Source organism: Seriola dumerili, unplaced genomic scaffold (genome assembly GCF_002260705.1).
Source record: "Seriola dumerili isolate Sdu_G_001 unplaced genomic scaffold, Sdu_1.0 BDQW01000003.1, whole genome shotgun sequence".
NCBI classification, from domain to species: Eukaryota; Metazoa; Chordata; class Actinopteri; order Carangiformes; family Carangidae; genus Seriola; species Seriola dumerili.
The window spans coordinates 11,746,154-11,770,133 of record NW_019174258.1 but is presented as its reverse complement, the minus strand read 5'-3'; the positions used below and the strand labels follow the sequence as shown (position 1 = coordinate 11,770,133).

The following is a 23,980-nucleotide window of genomic DNA, read 5'->3' as shown; positions in this document are numbered from 1 at the left end:
TTCATTGCTTCCCTGTGACCCCGCCTAACCCCCCCCCCCCCTCTGCACCAGGCTCGTTCTGTCTTACCTTTTAGTATCCTGGACTCATGACACCTCCTGACCTGCTGCTTATACAACAGATGGCGGCAACCAACTGTCTCCTGTTTTTCTCTTGAAGCCAGGATAATGCTGGGTGTACTGTTCTTACATTATGGCAACTTGTTATAAATTAATGTATAAGCTCAGTGGTCAAAACTGTATTGTGTTGCCAAAATAAAATAAAAAAAATCATTAATTATTGTCTTCTCGTCTGTCTTTATGTCAGCTCATTCTTTGGTATCGTTTTATTCAAAAACCATTACAGAGCAAACTGAAATCACGAAGACGTACCCACAGTATATTTGCTGTATCTGCTGTCTGACTCCGCTGTACGGACTGATACGTTAAAGAAAGCCTTCAAGTTAACTGTCTCTGTTCTAAGCTTATTTTTGTTGGTATCATCACCTGTTTTTAATATTGTTGTGTTGCCAGATTTTATTTTTTGCATTGTCTGTAACTATTTATACTGCCAGGTTTCCCTTACAAAAGAGGTTTCCAATCTCAGGACTTAGGGCTACCATGGTTAAATAAAGTCAAGTAAAAAAAAATATAGTAAAATTAAAGAATGCCTCTATGTCTCTGCAGTATCATGTTGAACCTAAAGGCAAAGTATCATGTGTACTTTTGAAAAAGATCACACAGATCACAGGTCATCTGTTCAAACTGCTTATTACACTGCTTATAAATAAAATAGCTTATTGTTTGTGTTCATTGTGTTTCCTGTATATTTTGAGAAATCTGGTGCGCTGATAAAAGTTGGTTCCGAACAAATCAGAGTGGAAGTGTGCCTTGAGACCATAGTTCCTCTGTGAAGGATATTAGCTGGTGGCTCCACAATTACTGAAACTGATCCATGTCCATGTAAGATGACCTGTAACAGCTTTCAATATGTTCTTACCTGGCAGCAGTTGAGAGAAGTGACCATTTACCTCCATAAATGCTAAAACTTGGTCTGATCAAATAATATGAACACTCAGTGACTGAGTTTGGATGATGTTACTTTCAAGTCCTGATGGAGCAGAGTCACCTTGACTGGAAGCTGAGCTGACACATTAAGTACAGCTGAAAGCTATACTACCAGCATAAAACAGATTTTAGACTGCCGTGTCATCACAAGAGATGGATCCGGACAAGACAGGGTTTCGTAAGCCCATAACAGATACTCTAAGAAGACTGCAGGTCCACAACCCATTTCTGACATCCTAAGACCAGTTGATTGCTATTTTCTCTTTATTTTCTGGTTTATTTGGTGCTTTTGCAAAGAAATCCACCCCTCACCATACCACTTCATCGTTCCATAGTCATTATACAACTTGCACTTTTCCCTTCTCCTTCTGTGGAAGCTGTGATCTATAAGTAGGTGAGGCTCAACACTGAGCCAATGAAGTGTTTAATTTGAAGTGATTGGACTTTTACTGTTTTCTCCTTTGGTCTACACACTTTGGTAGTTTATTTTTTCAGGTCAACCAAAATCTAATGCAAACCAATCTAAAGGCCTTTTACTGTATGGTTATCAGATTCTGTGTTGTTGAGTGACTAACATATTCATTGAACTCTAGTTCTGTATATTATAAGATGTATCTAATATTTTTTTTTCCACACTTACTGACATTAAATGTGATAGTAGTTGAATACACCTGATAAATTGGACAGCTCATTGTCAAAGTAGTGAATGTGTAAAATGACAGTCTGAAAATGCAGGAAACAAATGTATTATTGCATGTTTTTTTGGTGCTTGTAAACAGGACAATAGACTGGACAGGTGAATTAAGGTCTACCTGCTCGGCAGTCTAAGATGTAATGGTCTCCGAAGGGCAGTGAAGGGTAAAGAGATTAGCGAATAGTTGCTTCTTTCCAATTGACTGCTTGCTAAAAATAATTCCAGAGTGGTCTTCTTCAAAATGGTCACCAATGATTTTTCTTCCTAGTATCATGGCAAAAAGGTTGTGCTTGACTGTCTATCATCCCAGGCTGACCCCGTGTATACTGTGAAGCCTCCCGGCAGAATCAGAGCACATACATTAAGCACCGAGTACCTCCAAAGAGACAGACTAAGTCTCTTAATGACGGATAAAGGCCAGTTATTACAGTGTTTACCAGTGGTTTGGATGAAATGTTTCAGTTTTTTATCAATTTCAAACCGATGATAATTAATGCCCCAGTTAGTCTGTTATCAATACGCTTGTACTCCCATTATACTATATATTAATTATGATTATATAATATATTTAATTATCAATTAATATTAATGAATGTCTCTAGCCACAATTACAGACATTGCTTTAGGGATGTGTAATGTCAGTCTGTCTGTCTGTTGATTTTGTCCACCACTTGTGTCCAGACTGAAAAGTCTTCAACAACTATTGAGATGGACATCAATTTGCATAACAAATTCATGGTCTCCAGGTTGACATTGGATTTGAATACAATTTTTGACTACTATTGGAAGAAATTTGGCATTTTGTCTCCTTCAAGTCAGTCCGCTGTACGGACTGATACGTTAAAGAAAGCCTTCAAGTTAACTGTCTCTGTTCTAAGCTTATTTTTTTGGTATCACACCTTTTTTAATATTGTTGTGTTGCCAGATTTTAATTTTTTGACATTGGTCTGTAACTATTTATACTGCCAGTTTCCCTTACAAAAGAGGTTTCCAATCTCAGGACTTAGGGCTACCCATGGTTAAAATAAAGTCAAGTAAAAAAAAATATCAGTAAAATTAAGAATGCTCTCTATGTCTCTGTCGTTATCATGTTGAACCTAAGGCACAGTATTCAGATTGTGTACTTTTGAAAAAGACAAGATACCAGGTCATCTGTTCAAATGCTTAATTACACTGCTTATAATAAAATAGCTTTATTGTTTGTGTTCATTGCACGGGAGCCTATAATTTTGGTTTATGACCAAATACCTGCGAAATTAATGACATTCCCATCAGCCCGAGCTGTACTTAGTTTTTAGTGCTCATTAGCAAACATCAGCAAAACAGACATGGTGAACATGATAAACTGTATACCATTATACCTGCAGAACCGCACACTAGAATTGTCACTGTGAGCATGCTGACGTTAGCATTTCACTCAAAGCACTTGTTTACATATTGCTATGTTATGAGAAATCAAGTTCAACTGTTTATGTATAGTAATATGTTTTGTCTGCTGCCTGCTCTGCAGAGTAATATGCATCTATTGCCTATACTGTATATGGAGGGTTGATAAAATAATGATTAATGAAAAAGGACCATGACAATGGTTTTGAATGTGTTAGACAAATAACAATTTAATGACCTCTTTAACATTTTAAACCAGAACCTCGGGAGAAAATGTAAATACAGCTCTTAACCTGCATTCTGTTTTTGCCGTATTACATATCCAATATCTATCCAATCAGAAACATTTTGTCTGCCTATCCATTGCTGATTATGTGAAGAGAATATGCAGCAGGAGGCCATCCCAAACCAAAGGACAACCACTATCGTGTGTCTCAGTAAGGATTTTATGACATTCTCATGCTGTCATCCAGAGCAGTGTAGAAAAATAACACAAGTGGCCGTCACTGACTCACTCAGACATTTCAACGAAATAAAATCACATCTATTTATATTCTCTCATAGCGTGAATGAGTCTCCTCTTCTTTTGTGCTTCCTGATTACAGCCTATGTCCTCTGTTGTGTAAATGCATTTGTTTCAGTCATGAAACTAAATGTAATTAACCACGTAACTTAATCAAAACTAATGATTATTATGAGCATCACATGTGCAACCTTTTAATGACAGTGGGGGTTGACTTGCCATTTTGCATAATAGGGTGAACTAGCCTGCTCCTATAGCTCACTTGTGAAGTTCTTCACATATTATCTCTAGGCAAAGAAGAAAGCACTTTACCCTCCATTCCATCTGTAAGTACAATGGCAGAAAGATAAATGGCACACACTTTTCAACATGAGTCACAGTCAACAGGCTCCACTGCATATGGAGATTACAGAAAAAATCCTCAGGCATATGGAATATTTTCCTTTGTGTGGCTTTTTGCTGTTGGCGCAGGGAGTATAAGTGCTCTTGGGGTGTTTTGGTATGGGGGTTATCAGTCAAACTGAGCATGAAGCCTGTGATGGAAGCAAAGAGTGCACAGTGTCAAAATGAATCTATACTAATGACGAATCTACACAGACAAAGACTGCACATCACTGCCACATCAGAAAAATAACATCAGAAAAATACATTACTATTCAAAACCAAAACATTTTATTCACAACTGCGTAAAACTTTAAAGCCAGCGGACAAAGGACATCTAAATATGTAACACCATATCTCACCCCAGGCCAATCAGAGATGAGATGCATTGTGTCTCTGAGTTTAATCAAGGTTAAACCGGTGGTGTAACAGTCTATGTGTACAAAGGCCTCATATTTTGACCTTTACAGTAATATGATGGTGTCTCTATTATGACACTTAGTCTAATTTCTAAGGACAGCATGAAAAGTGTAGCAAGTTGTGTCTTAAAATATAACACCAATGTAATTTTTTCAAGCCTGTCACCACTAATATCCATTAACCACCTGCTGCTGCAATTGGATTGTCTTCATTTTTAAAAATCCATTGAAAGCAGTTTGCAGAGACATCCTGCTATTGTGATAAACATAATATGTTATGTTGAACAGCACACATTTATTTCTGACAGAAAACATTCATCTTCCAATACCAGAACACAGGGCAAAGATGAGTCACTTTCCAAGTTTCATCAAATAAATCAAAGGTCATTTTTCAATAGTGACAAAAGGGATTAGAGATAAAACCTTTGACTTTCCAATACAATGCCCTCAGCGATGTCAGTCAGCAATGTATTTATAAAAGTGGAACACAGTCATATGCATCCTATTCAATTCATATTTGATGGGCAAAAGAATGAAAACAATTTACAGCACAAACTCCATCCCATCACAGATAGAGTTTTTCATGAGATGATGGTAAAGAGCAATTAGTTATAATTGATTACACATGTCAAGAGGCCTAAGAGATTCTTGATATTATCCTTGGGGAGCTGTGTGGTAATAAAGTGATTATTCCATGGGATTCTACAGTAAGAATTTACAATAGCCAAATGTATTTTTTTCCACGCCATGAAATATGTCAGACCTGCAAGAAAACCTCTTTTTTCGCACCTTTTTCAGAACCCAGTTTTTGCAGAGCTGCCAGGGTTGTTTTTGTCCCACCTCAACACAGGGCAATAAACTAAACCAGGATAGAGGCCATTTTGGATATTAGCACTGTATTCTGCTCAGAAATTTGGTCATTTTTATCACTTGGTAGTGTTTGTGCCATGGGAAGCCAGTGAGGGATCACATTTGTGATGCAGCATTTGTGACTCCTACTGGTTGGGAGGGGAACTTGTGCAAATGATAGTGGTGGCTTAGGGAGGATGGGTGCACTACAGTGTACACTTTACAGGAGAAAATTATTATTATTACCATCTACATTACATTTCAAGTTGCTGGTCAGCATAAAGCAATGAATACAATATAGAATTATCTATAATAGGACCAGGCCCTCTCACTGTGCTACACTGTATGTCTCTAATTAATTTCTGCCACCGAAAGGCATCCATTGAATGCACTCTCAGCTATCTTCCAGTGCCACAGTCTAACTGACTTTTCTTATGTCATGGAAATCTGAGCATGTTCTGCAATGCTTTTTCCTGAAAATTTTTTTCCTTTAATTGAATTATATGAAATGAAATGTGTTGAATTATCAGAAATGTTTCTTTACGTCACTACACTACACTTCAATACAGTATATCACTACAATATTTTTTGATCAGCTATTAAATGTTGGGCATGCAAACACTGAAGAATTCTCACTATACAATCTGTCAGTGAGTTGAAATCCACATTTAATGTTAAGAAACACTCTCTTTGTTTTGCTCTCACTTCTCCTCCTGTTAGGTTTCTTGTGGTGTTCCACAAGGCAGCTACTTTGTTTTTTTGTTGTTTATTTTCTCATAGAATTAGCCAATACAAAAAAATGCAGATGATGATATGCTACAGCAGCACAAGAATTCTTCACATGATCAAATGTTCTCTGCTATTACTGGCAGTGTGAAATTGATTAAATTGGTGGAACATGATTACAACATATATATACTATCAGTTCTGATAGAGGAGGTCACTGACGAGAATTAAAATACATATGCAAAACATAGGCAACAATTTAATGACCTCAGACAAGGAGATTATGTTTTCACCATGTGTGTATCTGTTTGTATGTTTGTTTGTTTGTTTGTTTGTTTGTTTGTATTATGCAGAAAGTAGATGCAGATCCAAATAATAATCTGGATAGTCAAGTTAGTTGCTGCATTATTGTGTATTGTGGTCCAATGCAACCCAGGAAGACAAAGTCAGATGGCAGTTTGCACTTAGCAAACAGAAAGTTTTTAAAAGTACCTTTGAAAGAAAAATTAGATTCTGTAATAGACCAATAGTCAGCATTTTCACTTCTATTTCAAGATGTGGGTGTTCACTCAGACATCTCCCAGGCTAAATAGACAGACACCACAACATTTTATAGGCCATATTTAAAACTGCTACAGAATAAGAGCAGAATAGGCAGAGAGAGCTTTATATAACCCTTCACCTAAACCATCCCAATGTTGCTCTGCAGTGGTTGGAACAGTAGAGGAAGTGGTTGAGGTTTATGAATTAGAAAATCCACATGAAATATTTTTAGTTCTAGCGCACTTCCTCCAGAGTGCCAAAGCTTGTCAGCTGCTGTCTTCTCTCTCTGGGAATATGGAGGTATAACTCATAGAGGCAGAGTCATCTCAGGTTCATCCAGAGAGAGAACAAAAAGATGAGTTGGATGTTTCATGTCCAGAGATGCATCACTATGGCTGGGCCACTCGTCCACTTTATCACTTAGTCATAAAACACACAATAAGTTGAACTTGACGCTGACATGACGGAAGAATGTTGTGGCTTTTTAGTTCAAACATTCAGTTATCAGCCAGATGAGGGGAGATGTTGAAATGAAATAATAATGATGTAGGTGTTTCTGGATTCTCAGGGGACAAAAGTCAGTTTTTATTAATGTAATGTCAGTTAAATCCAAGTTCATGTACCATTATTTTGACCAAGGTTGGCTATGTGTCTCTGTGAGTCATGCCTGCTTTCAAGTTTCACCTGTCTGAAATCACAAGCACAATCCCGTTGCAAGAGAGGTGAGCTAATAGTCACACAGCAGGTATGGTTAATGTTTTGTTTTTTTTTTGGATTCTTTATTTTCTGGTAAGCACACTGAATGTCCTCTGTGTATGATAATGTGCTATACAAATAAATTTACCTTGCCTTACCTAATGGCATCTGAAAAAAGGAGGTTCTCTCATTTCTGTGGACCTCAGAGTGCTACTCACCACAGTCACAGCAAATAAATGGGAAATGTATTTCCCTCAGTTACAAGATGGCCTATTTTTATATTTTTCTCATTGTTATTTCAACATTTCATGAGAAACATGGTGGAGTTTATAGTCTTTATTATGAAAATATGGAAATTCAAGAAATCTCTGTATATTTTTGGACAGTTATAACTCAGCCCAGTTACTTGGGCAGAACATAACAGAATAGTATTGTTTGATATTAGTGGGTAATTATTGAATAACTGTTAGGACAAAGGTTTTGATTATCCAAGACACAAGTACCAGGGATGCACAAATCTAACAAGACTAAGAGTTTACAACCATGTAAGCAGCTATGTGAGAATGCTTTTACAGTAGAATATGCTTTGAGCTAAACACTAACATCAGCATGCTAACATGCAGTAACATCATGCTTGTGTTAAGGAACTATAGTGTTCACCATTTTAGTTTAGTTTTTTTTGTTATTTGGTCTAACTACTACTAAACTATTGTCCTGATGATGGTGCAAGGAGAAAAAGTCAAGGGATTACAAAGGTTATTACAGTTCATCCAGAGGGGAACGTGAATGTGTGCACCTATTCATATCATGGCAATCAATTCAATTTCACTCAAAACCACAAATGTCAACCTCTTGATAGCTCATGGGATTACCTTAACCATTTGGATACATTGTTTGGCAACCATATATGTCTACTGTTGGACTGACAGACAGATTGACATGGTCAAGGCTATAGCCATGCTTCTAGTGTGGCCAAAAATGTGAGGTGAATACTTGTGACTGTGAGCGTGAGTGCTTTCTGCTTTGCTAATGCAGTGAGTATCGAGAAGCCAGACCTAACGTTATGGTAAGAAAACACATCTGACTAAAACTGTTACTGTAATATATCAAGGTGAACAACACTTCAAATCACTAGTCACCTTCACCTAGTGTAAAAATGTACATTTTGTTTTGTCCCTTCCTGTCCACATTAACGGAAAAACGTATACTGCTGTTCAATGTTCATACACTAGCTTCACATGACTTGACTGTGAGTCATAATGTTGGATACTTTCTCTGCATCCCAGCACGGGTTAACCTCTGATTATGAGTCAGCACGTGTAATTAAGAGGTAACATTCAACAATGTGCATTACCTCTCAGCTGTAGAGATGAAGATACTTTGCTATTCATCCGAGAGTTCTTCAGACTGGAGGAAAGACCCTGGCATTTCGACCTATAGATGGATTGTGCACAACTTTCTCTCACATGAGAGAGGGTGACGTCACTGAAGTCACATGAGGGTCACATCAATGAGGGTGTGAATTGTGTAAAATCACCTGGGTGAGGATGTGTGGGTGGCATCACAAGTAGTATCTGATGGGCAGAAATGACAAAGTCTCTTATGCTTCGACTTGTTTAAAGTGAAATGTGAGGCAGCTGCCTAATGAAATCTGATTGGACAGACTGTCCGTGCCTCTGAGCAGATGACACTGACAGACTTATTTTCCAGGCCTGTTGTTGTTGCATATTTAAGCACAATGATAAAAGGCCTATTCGAGTAAATAAAGAATCAAATTAAAATTCGGGTATTGTTTGCAGAAATAATGACACATGTCACTTTTGCATATCTCTGCAGCGTGGTGGAAGAAGTATTCAGATCCTAAAAGTTCCAATACAACAATGTAAAAATACTCTGTTATAAGTTAAAGTCCTGCATGAAAAATCCAACTTGACTAAAACTACCTCAGTATTAGCAGCAAAATATAATTAAAGTATTAATGTAAAATTACTAGTTTGGTCCCTCTGAGTGATATTGTTATATATGACATCATTAGATGATTAATACTGTTGTAGCCTGTGGAGGTGGAGTTTGAACTGTACTTCATATGCAGTTTTATAAACACGGACACCAGATAAATCAGAGCAGTTCTGAGATGATTAATGGGAGAGGAGAGAAGAAAAAAGTAAGTTCCAATAAACAAATCTGTTTTTGGTTTTTAGACTTTTTATGTAATTTTGGTGAGATATTGGATCATTTGAACATCTATTGAAATGAAACAAAGTTTAGAGACAAATGACAACTTGGTGGAGCTGTTTACAACTCATAGACATCTGAAATGTGACCCACACAATTCATTTTAACAATGTGTTGTAAAAGCTTGTTATATTATCCATTGTGTGAAATCTTCATCTTAAAAACTAAAGCTATAACTACAGTAACTTGAGTAAATGTACTCAGTTACTTTCCACCACTATCTCTGCATCACAGTAGGTGACTGAATGCTCCCTCATTTTAAGCACCACATGTACCCACTGTGATGTGGTTAAGTGTACCCTCTAGTGGAAAACAAGATTACAAAGGGAATATCTGAATAACAGCAGCATGCAGTCCTACCAACATAGAGAGGACAGGATAAGATGCGTTGCATATTATGTTATGGAAGGGACAGAAAAGAAGGCATAAAATATGGAGTAAATACATTCTATGTCAATAAGATCAGGGGATCAGTTTCTGCCAGTACACTGCATTTTTTTATACTGTGAATAAGATGAATGTAGTTGAGTAAAGACATAGCCTGCTGTTGCTGGGATTCTTTTATATTGTGCAAGAAACTTTATTGGTTTATCCTTAATAGCAAAAATAGATACACATTTAGGCACATCTTAAATTTATGTGGACTCGTTAACTGCAGCTGTTACATACTGTTAAGCCTTATTTAAGACAAGGGTAGTGGTGCAAATGAACATTTCAAAAAACAAACAAGACAAAAAAAATCACTTGCCTTGCAGGGCTGCAGTAGTAAAGATCTTTTGCAAAAACCACATAAATGAGAGCGCAGTTGAACCTCAAGATTTAGGATTTAGCATTCATGATCTTATACTGCACAGGAATTTTCTTTTCTCAGAGCAGTTCATTATTTTCCACTGTGTGCTATTGAGAACCAGCGCACCGCAGTGCTGCTCCTGGCCCGGACAGGGAGGAAGGTAGGAGCTGGTCACCTTATCTCTGCTCATCCAGAACCACTCACCAGCCAGGAAACGCAGTCCGACCCACACCTACAGGAAACAACAGGAGTGAGCCATATGGGAACACACAGAGAAAAACAACAGTGCAACTACTGCTGCTCTCTCACTTCTATCGTCTTACTATTCATATTTTTTTTAAAATACTGTACACACACAGTGGTTATAGTGAACACAACTGGTCTCACAACTCTATACTCACTATACTATATACTTCACTATATGTTTCTTGTTTGGGTGCAAAGTACACACTGTAGGTCTATATATAAGTTAACTGTGGTCATTGTTTATTGATCATGACCACACTTGATGTGTATAACAATAATCTATTTAGATTGCGATCAGGTGTATAATAGTATACATATGATATAATAGCCATGATATTCATGAATACAGCTCACACAACCATATTATTTGCATTTCTTTACTTGAATCAATTTACTGAAATAATATCAGATATAAATTCATAATTACAGCTAGTAACATTTTGGCTGTGCTGTGTGTGGCATACAGCTCTGGGTGCTATTTCAGTCCCTGCTATTGAGAAATGTAAGACAGAATTGATTTGGAGGCTCAAATGGGATTTGAACCCATGATCTCCTGTTTACTAGAGAGGTGTTTTGACCAACTAAGTTATGGTGCCTACAGCGTTTATTGGTATTTTAAAATTGACTCACTGGTTAACTCCTCTATTGTGTTTACTGTAGATATTTGAGAGGGCAACCAATTAGCCTTGAAGCACTTCTGTAAAAAAAAATTGAAACATGCTGTGTTTCATTCCCCATACGGTTGGGACACCATGTTAAAGTGATTCTGGTGCTCCTGATGTTAAGAAACACAGCAGAGTTAGGCACTGCTGGGATTTGAACCCAGGATCTCCTGTTTACAAGACAGGTGCTTTGACCAACTAAGCCACAGTGCCTCTGTATGAGTCACGTCATGTGAAAAGTGCATCAGTTACTTTTGTGATGATTTAACGCATTTTCAAAAACACATGAAGAGATGTTGTTGGCAGGAACGACCAACAATTGCTGCAAAGCGGAGGAGGCAACAACAGGAGAGAGCCGTATGGGAACAGAGAGAAAAAAAATCTGTGCAATCACTGCTGCTCACTCACTTCCATACTTCTTAACATACTAACATACATACACAGTGGTTATACTAACACAACTTGTAACTTTTATAAGTCCCTGCTCTGTTCTTTTCACTGCAGTTCTATTCTGCTTGGCTGGTGCTGCTTCATCACATAATGTCGGTTACTTCATTTCCCTTCACCCATCCATAGTGAGTGTGTCTCGACATCCTTTTAGTTAAGATATCAGAGGAGTAGGACTTTCTGCCACGGCCTCTTGTTTGGGTGAAACATACTGTAAGTCTATATAAGTTAACTGCGGCCGTTATTTCTTGGTCACGACCACAATTTATTTGTACAACACATACAATAATCTATTTAGATTTAAATCAGGTGTATAATAGTATATAATATAATTCCTGTTATTGAGAAATGTAAAACAGATTTGTTATGCAGGCACCACTGGGATTTGAACCCAGGATCTCCTGTTTACTAGACAGGCGCTTTGACCAACTAAGCCATGGCACCTACAACGGCCACTGGATATTTTAAAATCTCTCTGATATATTCAGAGGAATGATCGTAGACAAGAACTGACTCACCCCTGAAGAACTGCTGTAAAAAGATACAATAAAAACATGCTGTGTCTGAATTCCCACATGACTGCAAGACCTGGGCCTCAAGTTAAAGTGACTGTAGAGGTCCTATTGTACAGAAATGCATTATGGGCAGGCACTGCTGGGATTTGAACCCAGGATCTCCTGTTTACAAGACAGGTGCTTTGACCAACTAAGCCACAGTGCCTCCACATGGTTCATGTCTGAAAAGCGCCTCGTTGACTTTTATGGTGACTTGCTGCATTTGCAAAAACACATGAAGAGATGTTGTTGGCAGGAACAACAAGCAACAAGCAGAGGAGGAATCAACAGCAGAGAGCCATGGGAACACGGAGAGAAAAAAAAAACTCACTTCCATACTTGAACATTTTGAACATACTGTACACACACTGTACGCACAACTCTTGACTCTCACAAGTCTATAGTTCTATTCACTTCACTTCTATTCTGCTTGGCTGGTGCTGCTTCATCACATCATGTTGGTTACTTCATTTCCCTTCACATATCCATAGTGAGCAAGTCTCATAGGCAACATAAAGCAGCTAGAGATCATTTTAGCAAAGGTATCAGAGGAGTAGGACTTTCCGCCGTGGCTTCTTGTTTGAGTGCAAAGTACATACTGTAGGTCTATATGTGAGTTAACATGACCACAGTTTACTTGTATAACACATATAATAATCAATTTAGATTGGAAATGGATGTACATTAGTTCACAACATAGTCATGATACAAATTCATGATTACAGCTGACACAAACACACTTAGTAAAATTGTGGCTGAGTTGGGCATATGGCTCTTAGTGTCATTTGAGCTCCTGCTATTGGGAAGTGTAAAACAGAATTATTATGAAGGCACCACTGGGATTCGAACCCAGGATCTCCTGTTTACTAGACAGGCGCTTTGACCAACTAAGCCATGGTGCCTACCTCTGATACACCCAGAGGAATGATAGTAGACAAGTACTGCAGACAACTGACTCACTGGTTAACTCCTCTATTGTATTTACTGTAGATATTTGAGAGGGCAACCAATTAGCCCTGAAGAACTGCTGTAAAAAATAAAATAAATAAAAACACACTGTGTTTAGTTTTCATATTAAAGTGACCTTAGTGTTGCTGTTGCACAGAAATGCATCATGGGCAGGCACTGCTGGGATTTGAACCCAGGATCTCCTGTTTACAAGACAGGCGCTTTGACCAGCTAAGCCACAGTGCCTCCACATGGAAGAAGTCTAAAATGTGCCTCGATGACTTTTATGATGATTTACTGCATTTGCAAAAATACAAGATGCTGTTGGCAGGAACAACCAACAATAGAGGAAGAAACAACAGAGAGTCGTATGGGAACACAGAGAAAATAACAGTGCAGTCACTGCTGAGATGTGCAGGATTCACACAATGTCGGTAGAATGTCAGGAAGAAAAAAACATAATCTTAATATGGGAGCGGTCACTTATCAGTCCATGATGGTTACCCTGACTGTTGGCCTTGTAGTCACACATTTACAAAAGCCTGAATTTGTTACCTTTGTTGTATAACCTATTGGAAATGGTGGTGGTTAACATGAATGGTTAACAAACCACATTAAACACATTTTTGATTTGGTAAATCAGTTGTATTAGTGTTGACATCAGATTACCATTATCAAATCAGATACATGTAACTGGCAGTGACGGTGGCTGTGCAGTCATTGTCATATGGGTTTTTTGCCACTTTAGTTTTTCACCAAGTGGTAGTATGTTTCTTAGTGGGTAGATATGAGTGTGGTATCAATTGTGTCATCAAACTCTCATCAAGAAAGCCAACAAGTGTATTTCCCCAAATGTCATTCTGCCTTAAACATGACAGGAATTAAGTGACATAACCTGACCAGGAAGGCAACCCTCCTTAGTACCACAAACACTCAGAAAAAAAAATCAAACCTCATTCATGGTTACGTTCAGTCTCGTTGTCTCTCCATACAGCAGACGGCTCTTTGCCTCTGGCAGGCTGATGAGGTCATACAGGTATTTGGTACTTGTGGACCCTGTACGCTGCAACCGTCTGCAGTGCTGCAAGGCCTCCTCCCATGTCTTCCTCTCCTGGACCAAAATCAGTCTTTCATCCATACACAAGAAGGGCTGAGTATGAGAGCAATAACGGCTTCGCCATTTTAGGGATCTCGAATACTTTATAGCACACAGCTCACCCTGGTCTGGTTCACCTACAAGAAGAAGGAGTGAGGCTGAAATAACAGTTACATGGACATACAGTAACAGCATTCAAGTAAATGTAATAATTTCATCCGCAAATATACCATAAGACACACTGTACTAACACACGTTCACACATGTACAAGTAAATTGCATAATTAAGCATTATAGCAACTACAATTTTGACCTGCTGACAGTGAAGTGTTTAACTATCACCAAAGTTATTAATATTTATCATGTAGGGAACACGAATGCCTTATACCAAATGTCATGGCAGTCGGTCTTACACTTATTGAGATATTTCACTCATAAACACAAATGTCAACCTTGTGGTGGTGCTAGAGGAAAGGTCAGAGTATCACCAAAGTCATTAGGATTCATCATCTGGGAACCATGACGATCAAAAAGGTTGTCTAATCTATCCAGTAGACACAGACATTTCATTGGATATGTTTAAACTTTGACCAGAGTCTGTACCATGGATATCTGTACAAAATTAAGTCATGATGGAACTTAAAAAATGAAGTTTGTAGGATTCAAGCCCTGGGGACCATGAATGTCGGCTCCAAGTTGCAGTTCATCCAGTGGTTGTTGAGATATTTCAGTCAAAGAGTTGGATTGACCGACCGACTGACATTGGCATCCATATGCAGCTTACATGGCTAAATAGTCCTACTTTAACATTAAATTACATGTTAATCCAATAAATTGTGGAGCATACACTGAAGCCAGACTTGAGTACAGCACTCAGTGAATATACAAATTTTCTTTCTAGTCCTGCTCACCTGAATCCCAGCTGAAGAATCTGGAGATTTCACCTCCACTTGACCATTTCCATACTCCATCACTCCACTTAGTCAAACCAATCCAGCCTTTAAATATGGCGGTCTTGTTATTGTCCTGTGCATTTCTGATAGTGACCAAGTCACTGTGGTACTTCCTGCAGTAGGCCTGAGCACCCCACCAGTTCTCGCGCCAGGAGATGCGGACAACCTTTGAAATGTTCAGGCCTGAAGTCGCCGCACATGGTGGAGTAAGAAGGACAAAGAAGACGAAGTGGAAGAGGAGAAGACTGGGGATGTTTCTCTCCATGTTTTCTTCAGAAAGGCTACAAAGAAGAGTTAGATCAAATTTCACTGCAATTAGGGAGTAGTGCTGCAAAATAGTCAGTTGGTGGCTTTTTTTTTTTTTTTTGGTAAGCAAGAGCATTAGCTGAGGATGAACTCCCCAAACTTTCAGAATATTCTTTATTCCTCTATTAAAATATTAGCCAAAGCAAAACTAAAAAGCTGCTACTGAGGTTAACAGATTTACAGAAAAATAAACAGCTATTTGCCCAGAGTATGCATGCAGCAGCCTGTCTGTAGATGCTACCATACAGCACAGTTAAGAATTTAACTCTAATTGGAATTTACTGTGTACATGACACTTTTAGCACGTTTTTTCAAACATCAATGACGTCTGTCTCTATGGTAAAACTCACCATAAATGATGGCACCAGCAACGAGAGACCAGCGAAGTGGATTTTTGTTGAAAAGAGAAGGGACACTCCTTATTCAAACACAGGGCTGATAGAGGGATGTGTGTTATGTGGTCATATTATATGGGAGCAGGTTATTCCCACATCACCTATTGGAGCTGTGATACACCTGATTCCCCACCTAAACTGGCCAATCAGAGCAGTCGGTAAAAACAACAGTCTGGGTCATTCGACTGGATATCTGCCAGATACACAAACTAAATCTTAAAATGTGTTTATTCTAACTAGTCAAATGTCTTCAGTGATGCAAAGCAGAGTGAGAACAGGATGTTCACAGTTCTCATCAACAGACAAATATAAACATTTTACTTGATTTTACTTTTCCATCTATTTACAGATTTGCATTTTTTGTGTACAACAACCCGAGACTGGCATGCTGAAATTTGCTTGATATGCTGAAGTTGATGTCCCCTAAGGTAGTCATAGTCCTGATGAGAAGCCTGCAATGCAAAGCCATGCAGTACGCAGTGATTTTCATTTGTTTACTTGAATCAATTTGTTGACATAACATGAGATATATATTTATGCCTACAGCTCACATTAGGAACGGTAGTAACATTTTGGATGTGCTGTGTTTTACATATAGCACTGAGTGATGTTTGATTTCCTGCTATTGAGAAACGTAAGAATTATTATGCAGGCACCACTGGGATTTGAACCCAGGATCTCCTGTTTACTAGACAGGCGCTTTGACCAACTAAGCCATGGTGCCTACAGTTGCTGTTGATATTTTAAATCCCTCTTATATACTTCAGATGGATGATAGTCAACAAAAATGGCAGACAACTGACTCACTGGTTAACTCTTGTTCTGTATTTACTACACCAATTAGGCTTGAGGAACTGCTGTTAAAAAATAACAAGATGCTGTGTTGTGTTTACTATATGATTGCAACATGTGGATCCCATGTTAAAGTGATTTTAGTGCGCTCATCATTTACAGAAATGCATTATGAGCAGGCACTGCTGGGATTTGAACCCAGGATCTCCTGTTTACAAGACAGGCGCTTTGACCAGCTAAGCCACAGTGCCTCCACATGGATCACGTCTGAAAAGCGCCTCTATGACTTTTATGGTGACTTGCTGCATTTGCAAAAACACAAGATGCTGTTGGCAGGAACAACCAACAAGAGGAGACATAAAAGCGACAGTAGAAACCAGGTCCTAAGCTGTCAACAACTGAGACTTCAAGGTTGGTAACGATGCTCTGTGAATACACAAACCTTTAACTTGTATATAAGGCAAGAACAATGAGACCTGTGGGTCCACTGTAGGCAAAACAGGTAGATACCTCTGTGATTTCTTGCATTTTAAACATACAAAAAAAAAATCAGTGAAGAACAGTTTTAAAAGTTTCATCCATTTGTAGGCCAAAATTAAGAGTAACTTTCAGTCACTGTAACCTAGTTGAATTATTACAATTGTAAATCATTCTTTTTTATTGGATATTATATTATTATTAATTAAACTTTTATCCATTTTTTTTAGTTGGTTCAATTTTACCATAATTTGCACTACATTATCTTAAGATCTCAGCAAGAAATTTTATTTTTGGGGGTCAAAAATGTATCAAAATTTGAGCCCAAACACAAAAATGCAATTGCAGTACTGTAAATAGTTTCCTTCATATTTATAGGACAAACTGGGACATGTTCATAACAGATTTAGTAATAGAATGTGCAACTGAGTGTACAGACTAAATGTAACCACAAATTAAATATTTCCATTGTGAATTTTTTATTTTCCAGTGCAGATTTCTCGCTCATCAGCAGAGTTTTGTATTTTTTTAAATCCTTTATGTGGGAATGATTCATAACAGATTTCACTTTACAATTAATTCTGAATATGTTAAAAACTGTAAATCACTTTTTTCCTTTATGACTAAACTGTGAGACAGGAACCAAGTCACCTTATTGTTGTCACTATAATCTTAACTGTGAGTGACATTGCTGTCACTGCTCTATCTTGACTTCTACTTTGGCAAAAATACCATCACTTTTCTTTGTCTCTCAAAGCTGAAAGAAATGACAAATCCACTTCCTTTGAACAGTGGCTCTCACATTTATTACACAGTAATACCGCTTTATTTCAGCATCACTTTTTGAAAAACACATACAAACTGATGATGGCAGACAAACCCAACAGCTACACAAAGTAGCTGCTATTCATAGCAATAACTCAGGTATCTAATCTATTTGCTCATCACCTCCCAATATTAGTCCGGCCCCATGCCAGGACACACTGATTGCCATTGTGCAACTCATGCCGCTCCATTTTCCCTCAGCTCTCCAGCGCAGGTTGCTAAATTCGTCGCTAAACCCCAACGTTCTGCTCTCCCAATGAAGCCACAGCAGGTCTGCCTGTCTGCACTGCAGCAGTTAGCATGTTATCAGTTTTTATGACGTAATGGACACCATATTGTTAGGACTCAGGATCTCAATCCAGTAGCCATCAGGATCTTGAATGAAGGCCAAGCCTTTCATTTTACCTGAGAAAAAAATAAGAGAAGGGAGGGTGGTGAAATATTAATTGTAAATACTACATGAATAAACATGTCAAGTACATAGATATTAGTAATTTCAGATTTCCACAAGTGTGCATCCTGATCATAGTGCAGGGGTGAAATGACATACACAAAGGATGCCAAGACTGTCGAGATGTATCCATTTTAACAGTCTATAATCACTAACATTTTACATCTTACCATCATCTGGCTTCTTGACAAACGTGACTCCTTGCTCTTCAAACAATTTACAGGCTGCATAGACATCAGGAACTGCAATTCCGATGTGGCCTGTCAAATATATATCGACAGACTGAGACTGAATCCCCGCTACAGTTCCACATATCCAGAGTTTACTCTAGAGAGCTTACACATAAACATACACACATGCACGCACAATCAAATAGTACCAATGAACATATAGTACTGTATATCCTTAAAGGAGCTATTTGTAAGTTTTGCTATTGTTACATAGCCAATGTTAGCAGCAACAGCTGTTTGCTTACCAGTCTGGAACAAACATTGTGAGTTCAGCATCAAACTTCATTCCTTTTTAACTTGCCAAGAGCTGTGTAAGCAACCTTATTGTTTTGCATCTATTTCTATCAGTTCTTTTCTTCCAAGTTAGCATGCTAAGCAGCTAGCTCCATCCTGGTCAGCCTGTCTCACTCACTTCGAATACTGAGTCACTGCAGCATCCAGTCTGCCCTGAAGAAGTAGCATTGCTCAGAGGACGTATAATAACCACTTGTCTTGTAAAAACAATGGCTGAAGCAGTAGTAAACATCTGTTAATGCCAACGCTGGCTGTGCAGCAATAGCAAAACTTAAAAATAGCTCCATCCTGCATAATAGTTTAAAGCATAAACATTTTTATATTTTCAAAGTAAGTGACAGGTTCATTGGCACTGCAGATGAATTTTTAAAACACTTAAGGTTTTTGGGGAAGAAAATCTGATAGTCAATCAATATTACACAGCACTACAACTAAAATGTTACTATTAAACCAAGAGTGTGTTAATATTACTGTGTTCCTGCATTTTAAGTCCTTGCAATTTATGTATTGTGCTCTTTCATGTCAAAATACTTGTACATTTGGAACAAGAACGCTGTTATTTTGTAAATCATTTCTACTGCACAATCTCAGACTATGGCAATGTAGCATTTCTCTAAACAACCCCCTCCTTTTTTTATTTATTTATGTAATTGTATTGGCCTGTAACACATGAAGACCATCTTACCAAAGCCACGTGGATCAGAGTTTCCATTGTGATAAGACTGGCTCTCATCAGACTCAGAGCCCCAGTTACTGAAAGAGAGGAGGGACGGGAGCAGGAGAGGAAATAAAGAGAATAAGTTAGTTAATAACTGTACAATTGATGAGGTTTGACATTTTAAATTACTTACAAGACTAACTCTGAGTTAAATTACTTAAATAGCTGATTTCAGAATATTCTGGCACTTTGCACTCTAATGTAACAGTGGGATAGACACAGAGGGTTATTGTCATAATTTCATGCATGACCATACAGCTCTAATTCTAGTATGTAGACCCTCACTGTGTCAGCTCAATGGTGGCCCTTCTGGAAAAGGTCCAGGCCGTCTTTTCCTTCACATCTGCAGGAATCTCCTTCTTGTCTTCGTAGCCCAAGAAGAAGAGAGAGAAACGCATGGAGGGGAAGTCAAACTTTTGCAGGAGCCTGCAAGAATTTGCACAACAGAGAGAAAACTTCACTTTAGAAGTCCAGGCTATGAATAAGAAACTGTCTCAACAACACACGTACACATAAGTTCATGCACACGCACACTAAGTTCAAGTATAAGAGACGTGTTATGTCAAATCTTACTTTGCAGCAATACCAATAAAGATTGATTTAGAGTTCACTGAAGTGAAGCCCGCACTCATACTCACGTCATGCCGAGGATTCTGGTGTAGAAATCCAAGGACTTAACCGGGTCTTTAACCCGCAGCATAGTCTGCTGCATCATGAAATCCTGAGACACAGAAACAAGACAACAGAGGCTTTACATACACAAACATTTTAAATCAATTGGGCAGCAACACTGTTAATCAATCACAAAGATTAAAACATGTTATGTTATTGTTTCTTTGAAATGCAGGACAAACTCCAATTTTCTAGTATGTTGCATTTATTTATTTATTAAAAGGCCTAAACATGAGCACTAACAGAAACAGGTCTTCCAAATATGCTGCATCACAGTGTGTTAAACAGAAGCAGTGGTGGTTACTTTGTGGGCATAGCTGAGGAACTGATGCACAGCTGGTTGGGCCACAGCCCTAATAAGTTACTCTGAAATAAAAAGCCGTGGTTACCCATCAGCCAATACGACCAAACATACATGTTGTACAAACACAATTACAAAAAGCTCAGTTAGCCACCACAGACACTGATTTTATTCACATATCCTTATGTGCAATTGAAGTGTGCATGAAAAAACTAGCCCCTGCTATCACAATGGAAAATAGGGTATTGTGACATGTTCAATGAACGTAATTACACTGAACACAGGAGATGGAGGGTATGGGGATATGAACAGATGTTGAGCCTTTTAGCAGTGTATTACTTTATTGTGTTAGAGAGCACAACACATTTGATTGCAGGGCAGAAGATCTTTGGCAGACTGCTGACTGTTCCTGAATTCCAACAGAGGAAAATCTGTCTCTCCTTGCACTCGCTCATGAAAAGGGCTTTCAGCCAAACTGCACCTCTGTGCAACCAAGCGTATATCATCACCGCAGCTGTTTGGGCTGCAGATCAGCCAGTATTACCATACTGAACAGATCAGACCTGTGTGGATATGCTACATTTACTTCTTGTTTTCTATGCAAAGTCCTAAGTTTTACATGCCATGCTGGTGCTGAGGTCAGACGGTGATGCCATAAAATGTGTGCTACACTCTGGCCCGTTTTCAGAGTGACTTGCAAACACTAATTATAAGATGGTAACAGCATTCACAAATTGTTGTTGCTTGTAAATTGTATATAAATTTGCAAGACCTGCAGGGATCTTTCATGCGCATAGATGGATCTGAAGTATAATTTGTGTTTTATTCAGTGAAAAGTGTAAAAAAAAATGTATGCAAGAGAAAATTATCTCATGTAGCAGTAGGTTTTCACCCTGATCCTGACATTTTGTTGGTTTAAGTGTATGAAGCAAACTTCTACTGTGTGTGTGTGTTTCACAGCAGAGTGTTATCTCTGTGACTCGCAACTGTTCCCCTTTCCCGTGTCCTTCCTCCAAACACTGTCAAGTTTTTACAGTGGAAAAAAGTATCAACACGCCCACAGAAATTTACCAAACACTCCTGCAGCATTATGCATTTTTTCACTTCTTTCCACTTTTTTTCCACTTTCCACTTCCACAGCACATCCTTATGTTTCAAGCAGTCACATTTTTGCCAATTTATGGCAAAATCTATTACCATCCATTCATTCATTACCGTCCAAAGCTTCAAAACCAATGATAGCATGAAATAGAGGCAGCCTGTTAAGCTAAATTTTGGAAAAGGTATGATTACAGGAAACTCACTTAGTAAACAGTGTTCAGAGTGTTGGATCATGCTACCACAGAGGTTTTAAGAGGCTACAATGAACATTGCTACAGTAGGCTACTATAAAATCTTATTTCTCAAGTCAAATAGGAACTTTGACCTCCAGAGCTCACACATGTGTGAACACATTCCTGAAAATCTTGAGCATGGACTTCAACTGAAAAGACTGATAGCCAGAGCAAATATTCCCACAAAGTACTACTACTACTAATTTCAATTTCTTCTTTTTTTTGTGTGTGTAACATATCTCCAGTGTGCAGCCAGTTTGAAAGATACAATGATACTGACATGTCATCCAGCAAACACAAACAACCAATGTTTGTATCCTTGAGTATATGTATGTACATCTAGAATACAGTATAGGATACCTTTGTGTATGTACTGTCTGTGTACAGTGAGAAACTACAGTAAGAAAGTGTTGTAGCAGAAGTGCCTGTAAGGAAAGACAGAGATCAAAGACAATACGTTGGTAATACTTAGACTATAATCTTTAAATTGTGTATACTTTTGTTAGTCAATTGGACAAGTTAGCTCCAGCACCTTATGCTTGCAACACTGACCACTTTAGCTATGTGCAATCCTGCCTGCTTTTTGCCATCCGGGGCGAGTATGTTCTGGTCCGACCGCGCCTAAACACCAACTTTCATGTGAGTCCGGGGCAGATCTCGCGTTACGCACAGACTCGTTATACACATGCTTTGATAAAAATACGTCTTGGCTATAACCCCGAGTTTGGAGAGAGTTTCTTCCACACGAAAACGCACAGGCGAAAGTTCGGCTGAGAGTTAGCTAGCTTACAGCTGCCTCCGATAAAACTCGTTTTTGTTACCTGTGACGTTTATGTCGCTGCTACACCCGCCATTGGCATTAGAAATCACGTTAAACATAACCGAATCACTTGTCACCCGGGAGCTGATGCACATTTTGTGAAGAAACGTGTGACCGTCCGATAATGGATGCACTGCGCATATCTGGTTAACCTGTCTGGAATTCGTTGGCCTGTTGGCGATTGCCGGGGTTTGACAGTGTCTGATTGAAGTGTAGTTTAACTCCGAGCGGCACAAAAGTCGCCTTACCTTGGTTATTAGGTCTCCATCTTTACAAGCTGCAGTCGCTGCCTCGTCTGACAGACCTTTGTCGCTCATTTTTACTTACAGACGTTACAAAGCGGGACCGCAGCTCGGCTGGGCGAACTCACTGACAGAGTGGGATTCCGCTGAGGGAGTTTTAACAGAAAGAGCTTCCGGTACCAGCTTTCAGAATAAGAGCCCAACTAACGACCATACATTGGACTCCACAGATTACAGGGCAGCCCTGGTGGAGACAAGACATTTCAAAAGACCGATGGGGACCTTTACCTATAAAATCAAACCGTGTCAGCTATTAATTCATTTTCATTCATTACATTATGTTAAGCTTTTAAGATCCATTTAGAAACACAACTACTGCAAGAAAAAAAATATATGTAAGAAAAAGACAAAGGGTTTATTCAGTTTACCACCATGAAAAGCTTTAACCCCCAGCATCATTAAGATGCACTGTAAAATGCTGTGAAAGGGATAAACATGGAGAAGTGAGTCTAATATAGGCAGATATTCTGACATTTTAGTGGGTTGGTATAATTTTCAGTGTAAGATTCAAAATTCAACCCCTGAAACTCCAAAACAGTTCATTTGAGTATGCAAGGATCAGCAGTATTTTTTCACATTTCCTCTTTCCCTTAAGTGTTTTCAGACTGGCTTTTTCAGCCACATCGATTTTCAAAGATTCTAATCAAAAGGCTCTCTTCTCAGGAGGAAAATAATCTTGCATAATGTATGCATAGTCAGGGCAGAATATTCAATTTCAATTAGATAACAGTTGGCATTGCCCTAAGACACTAAAATATGTGGACAATGCCTAAAGGCTAAACATTTCTCTGACTATCACCCTGTCCCAGTACTTGTACTGGCTGTGTAACCAGGTCCACAATTTTGTTGTAAAGTTTTATTTTGAAAATAA

At 38.5% G+C, this 23,980-nt stretch overlaps 1 protein-coding gene and 7 non-coding genes across 8 annotated transcripts; all 8 read right to left on the bottom strand.

Annotated features, from left to right (window-relative positions):
- Positions 1-11,333: 11,333 nt before the first annotated feature.
- On the bottom strand, positions 11,334-11,407 carry trnat-ugu. The gene has a single exon. It is a non-coding gene; the product is annotated as a tRNA-Thr (tRNA).
- Positions 11,408-12,011: 604 nt separating this feature from the next.
- On the bottom strand, positions 12,012-12,085 carry trnat-agu. Its single transcript has one exon. It is a non-coding gene; the product is annotated as a tRNA-Thr (tRNA).
- A 202-nt stretch (positions 12,086-12,287) lies between these two features.
- Positions 12,288-12,361, bottom strand: trnat-ugu. The gene has a single exon. It is a non-coding gene; the product is annotated as a tRNA-Thr (tRNA).
- A 662-nt stretch (positions 12,362-13,023) lies between these two features.
- Positions 13,024-13,097, bottom strand: trnat-agu. The gene has a single exon. It is a non-coding gene; the product is annotated as a tRNA-Thr (tRNA).
- Positions 13,098-13,315: 218 nt separating this feature from the next.
- Positions 13,316-13,389, bottom strand: trnat-ugu. Its single transcript has one exon. It is a non-coding gene; the product is annotated as a tRNA-Thr (tRNA).
- Positions 13,390-16,543: 3,154 nt separating this feature from the next.
- On the bottom strand, positions 16,544-16,617 carry trnat-agu. The gene has a single exon. It is a non-coding gene; the product is annotated as a tRNA-Thr (tRNA).
- Positions 16,618-16,862: 245 nt separating this feature from the next.
- trnat-ugu lies at positions 16,863-16,936 on the bottom strand. The gene has a single exon. It is a non-coding gene; the product is annotated as a tRNA-Thr (tRNA).
- Positions 16,937-17,945: 1,009 nt separating this feature from the next.
- LOC111220643 (lactoylglutathione lyase-like) lies at positions 17,946-23,205 on the bottom strand. Its single transcript, XM_022743807.1, has 6 exons — positions 23,056-23,205; positions 20,319-20,401; positions 19,966-20,106; positions 19,648-19,715; positions 18,609-18,698; positions 17,946-18,392 (listed from the first exon to the last, which is right to left on the bottom strand). The coding sequence occupies exons 1-6, from the start codon at positions 23,122-23,124 to the stop codon at positions 18,301-18,303; spliced, it is 543 nt and encodes a 180-aa protein (XP_022599528.1). The 5' UTR covers positions 23,125-23,205; the 3' UTR covers positions 17,946-18,300.
- Between the last annotated feature and the right edge of the window lie 775 nt (positions 23,206-23,980).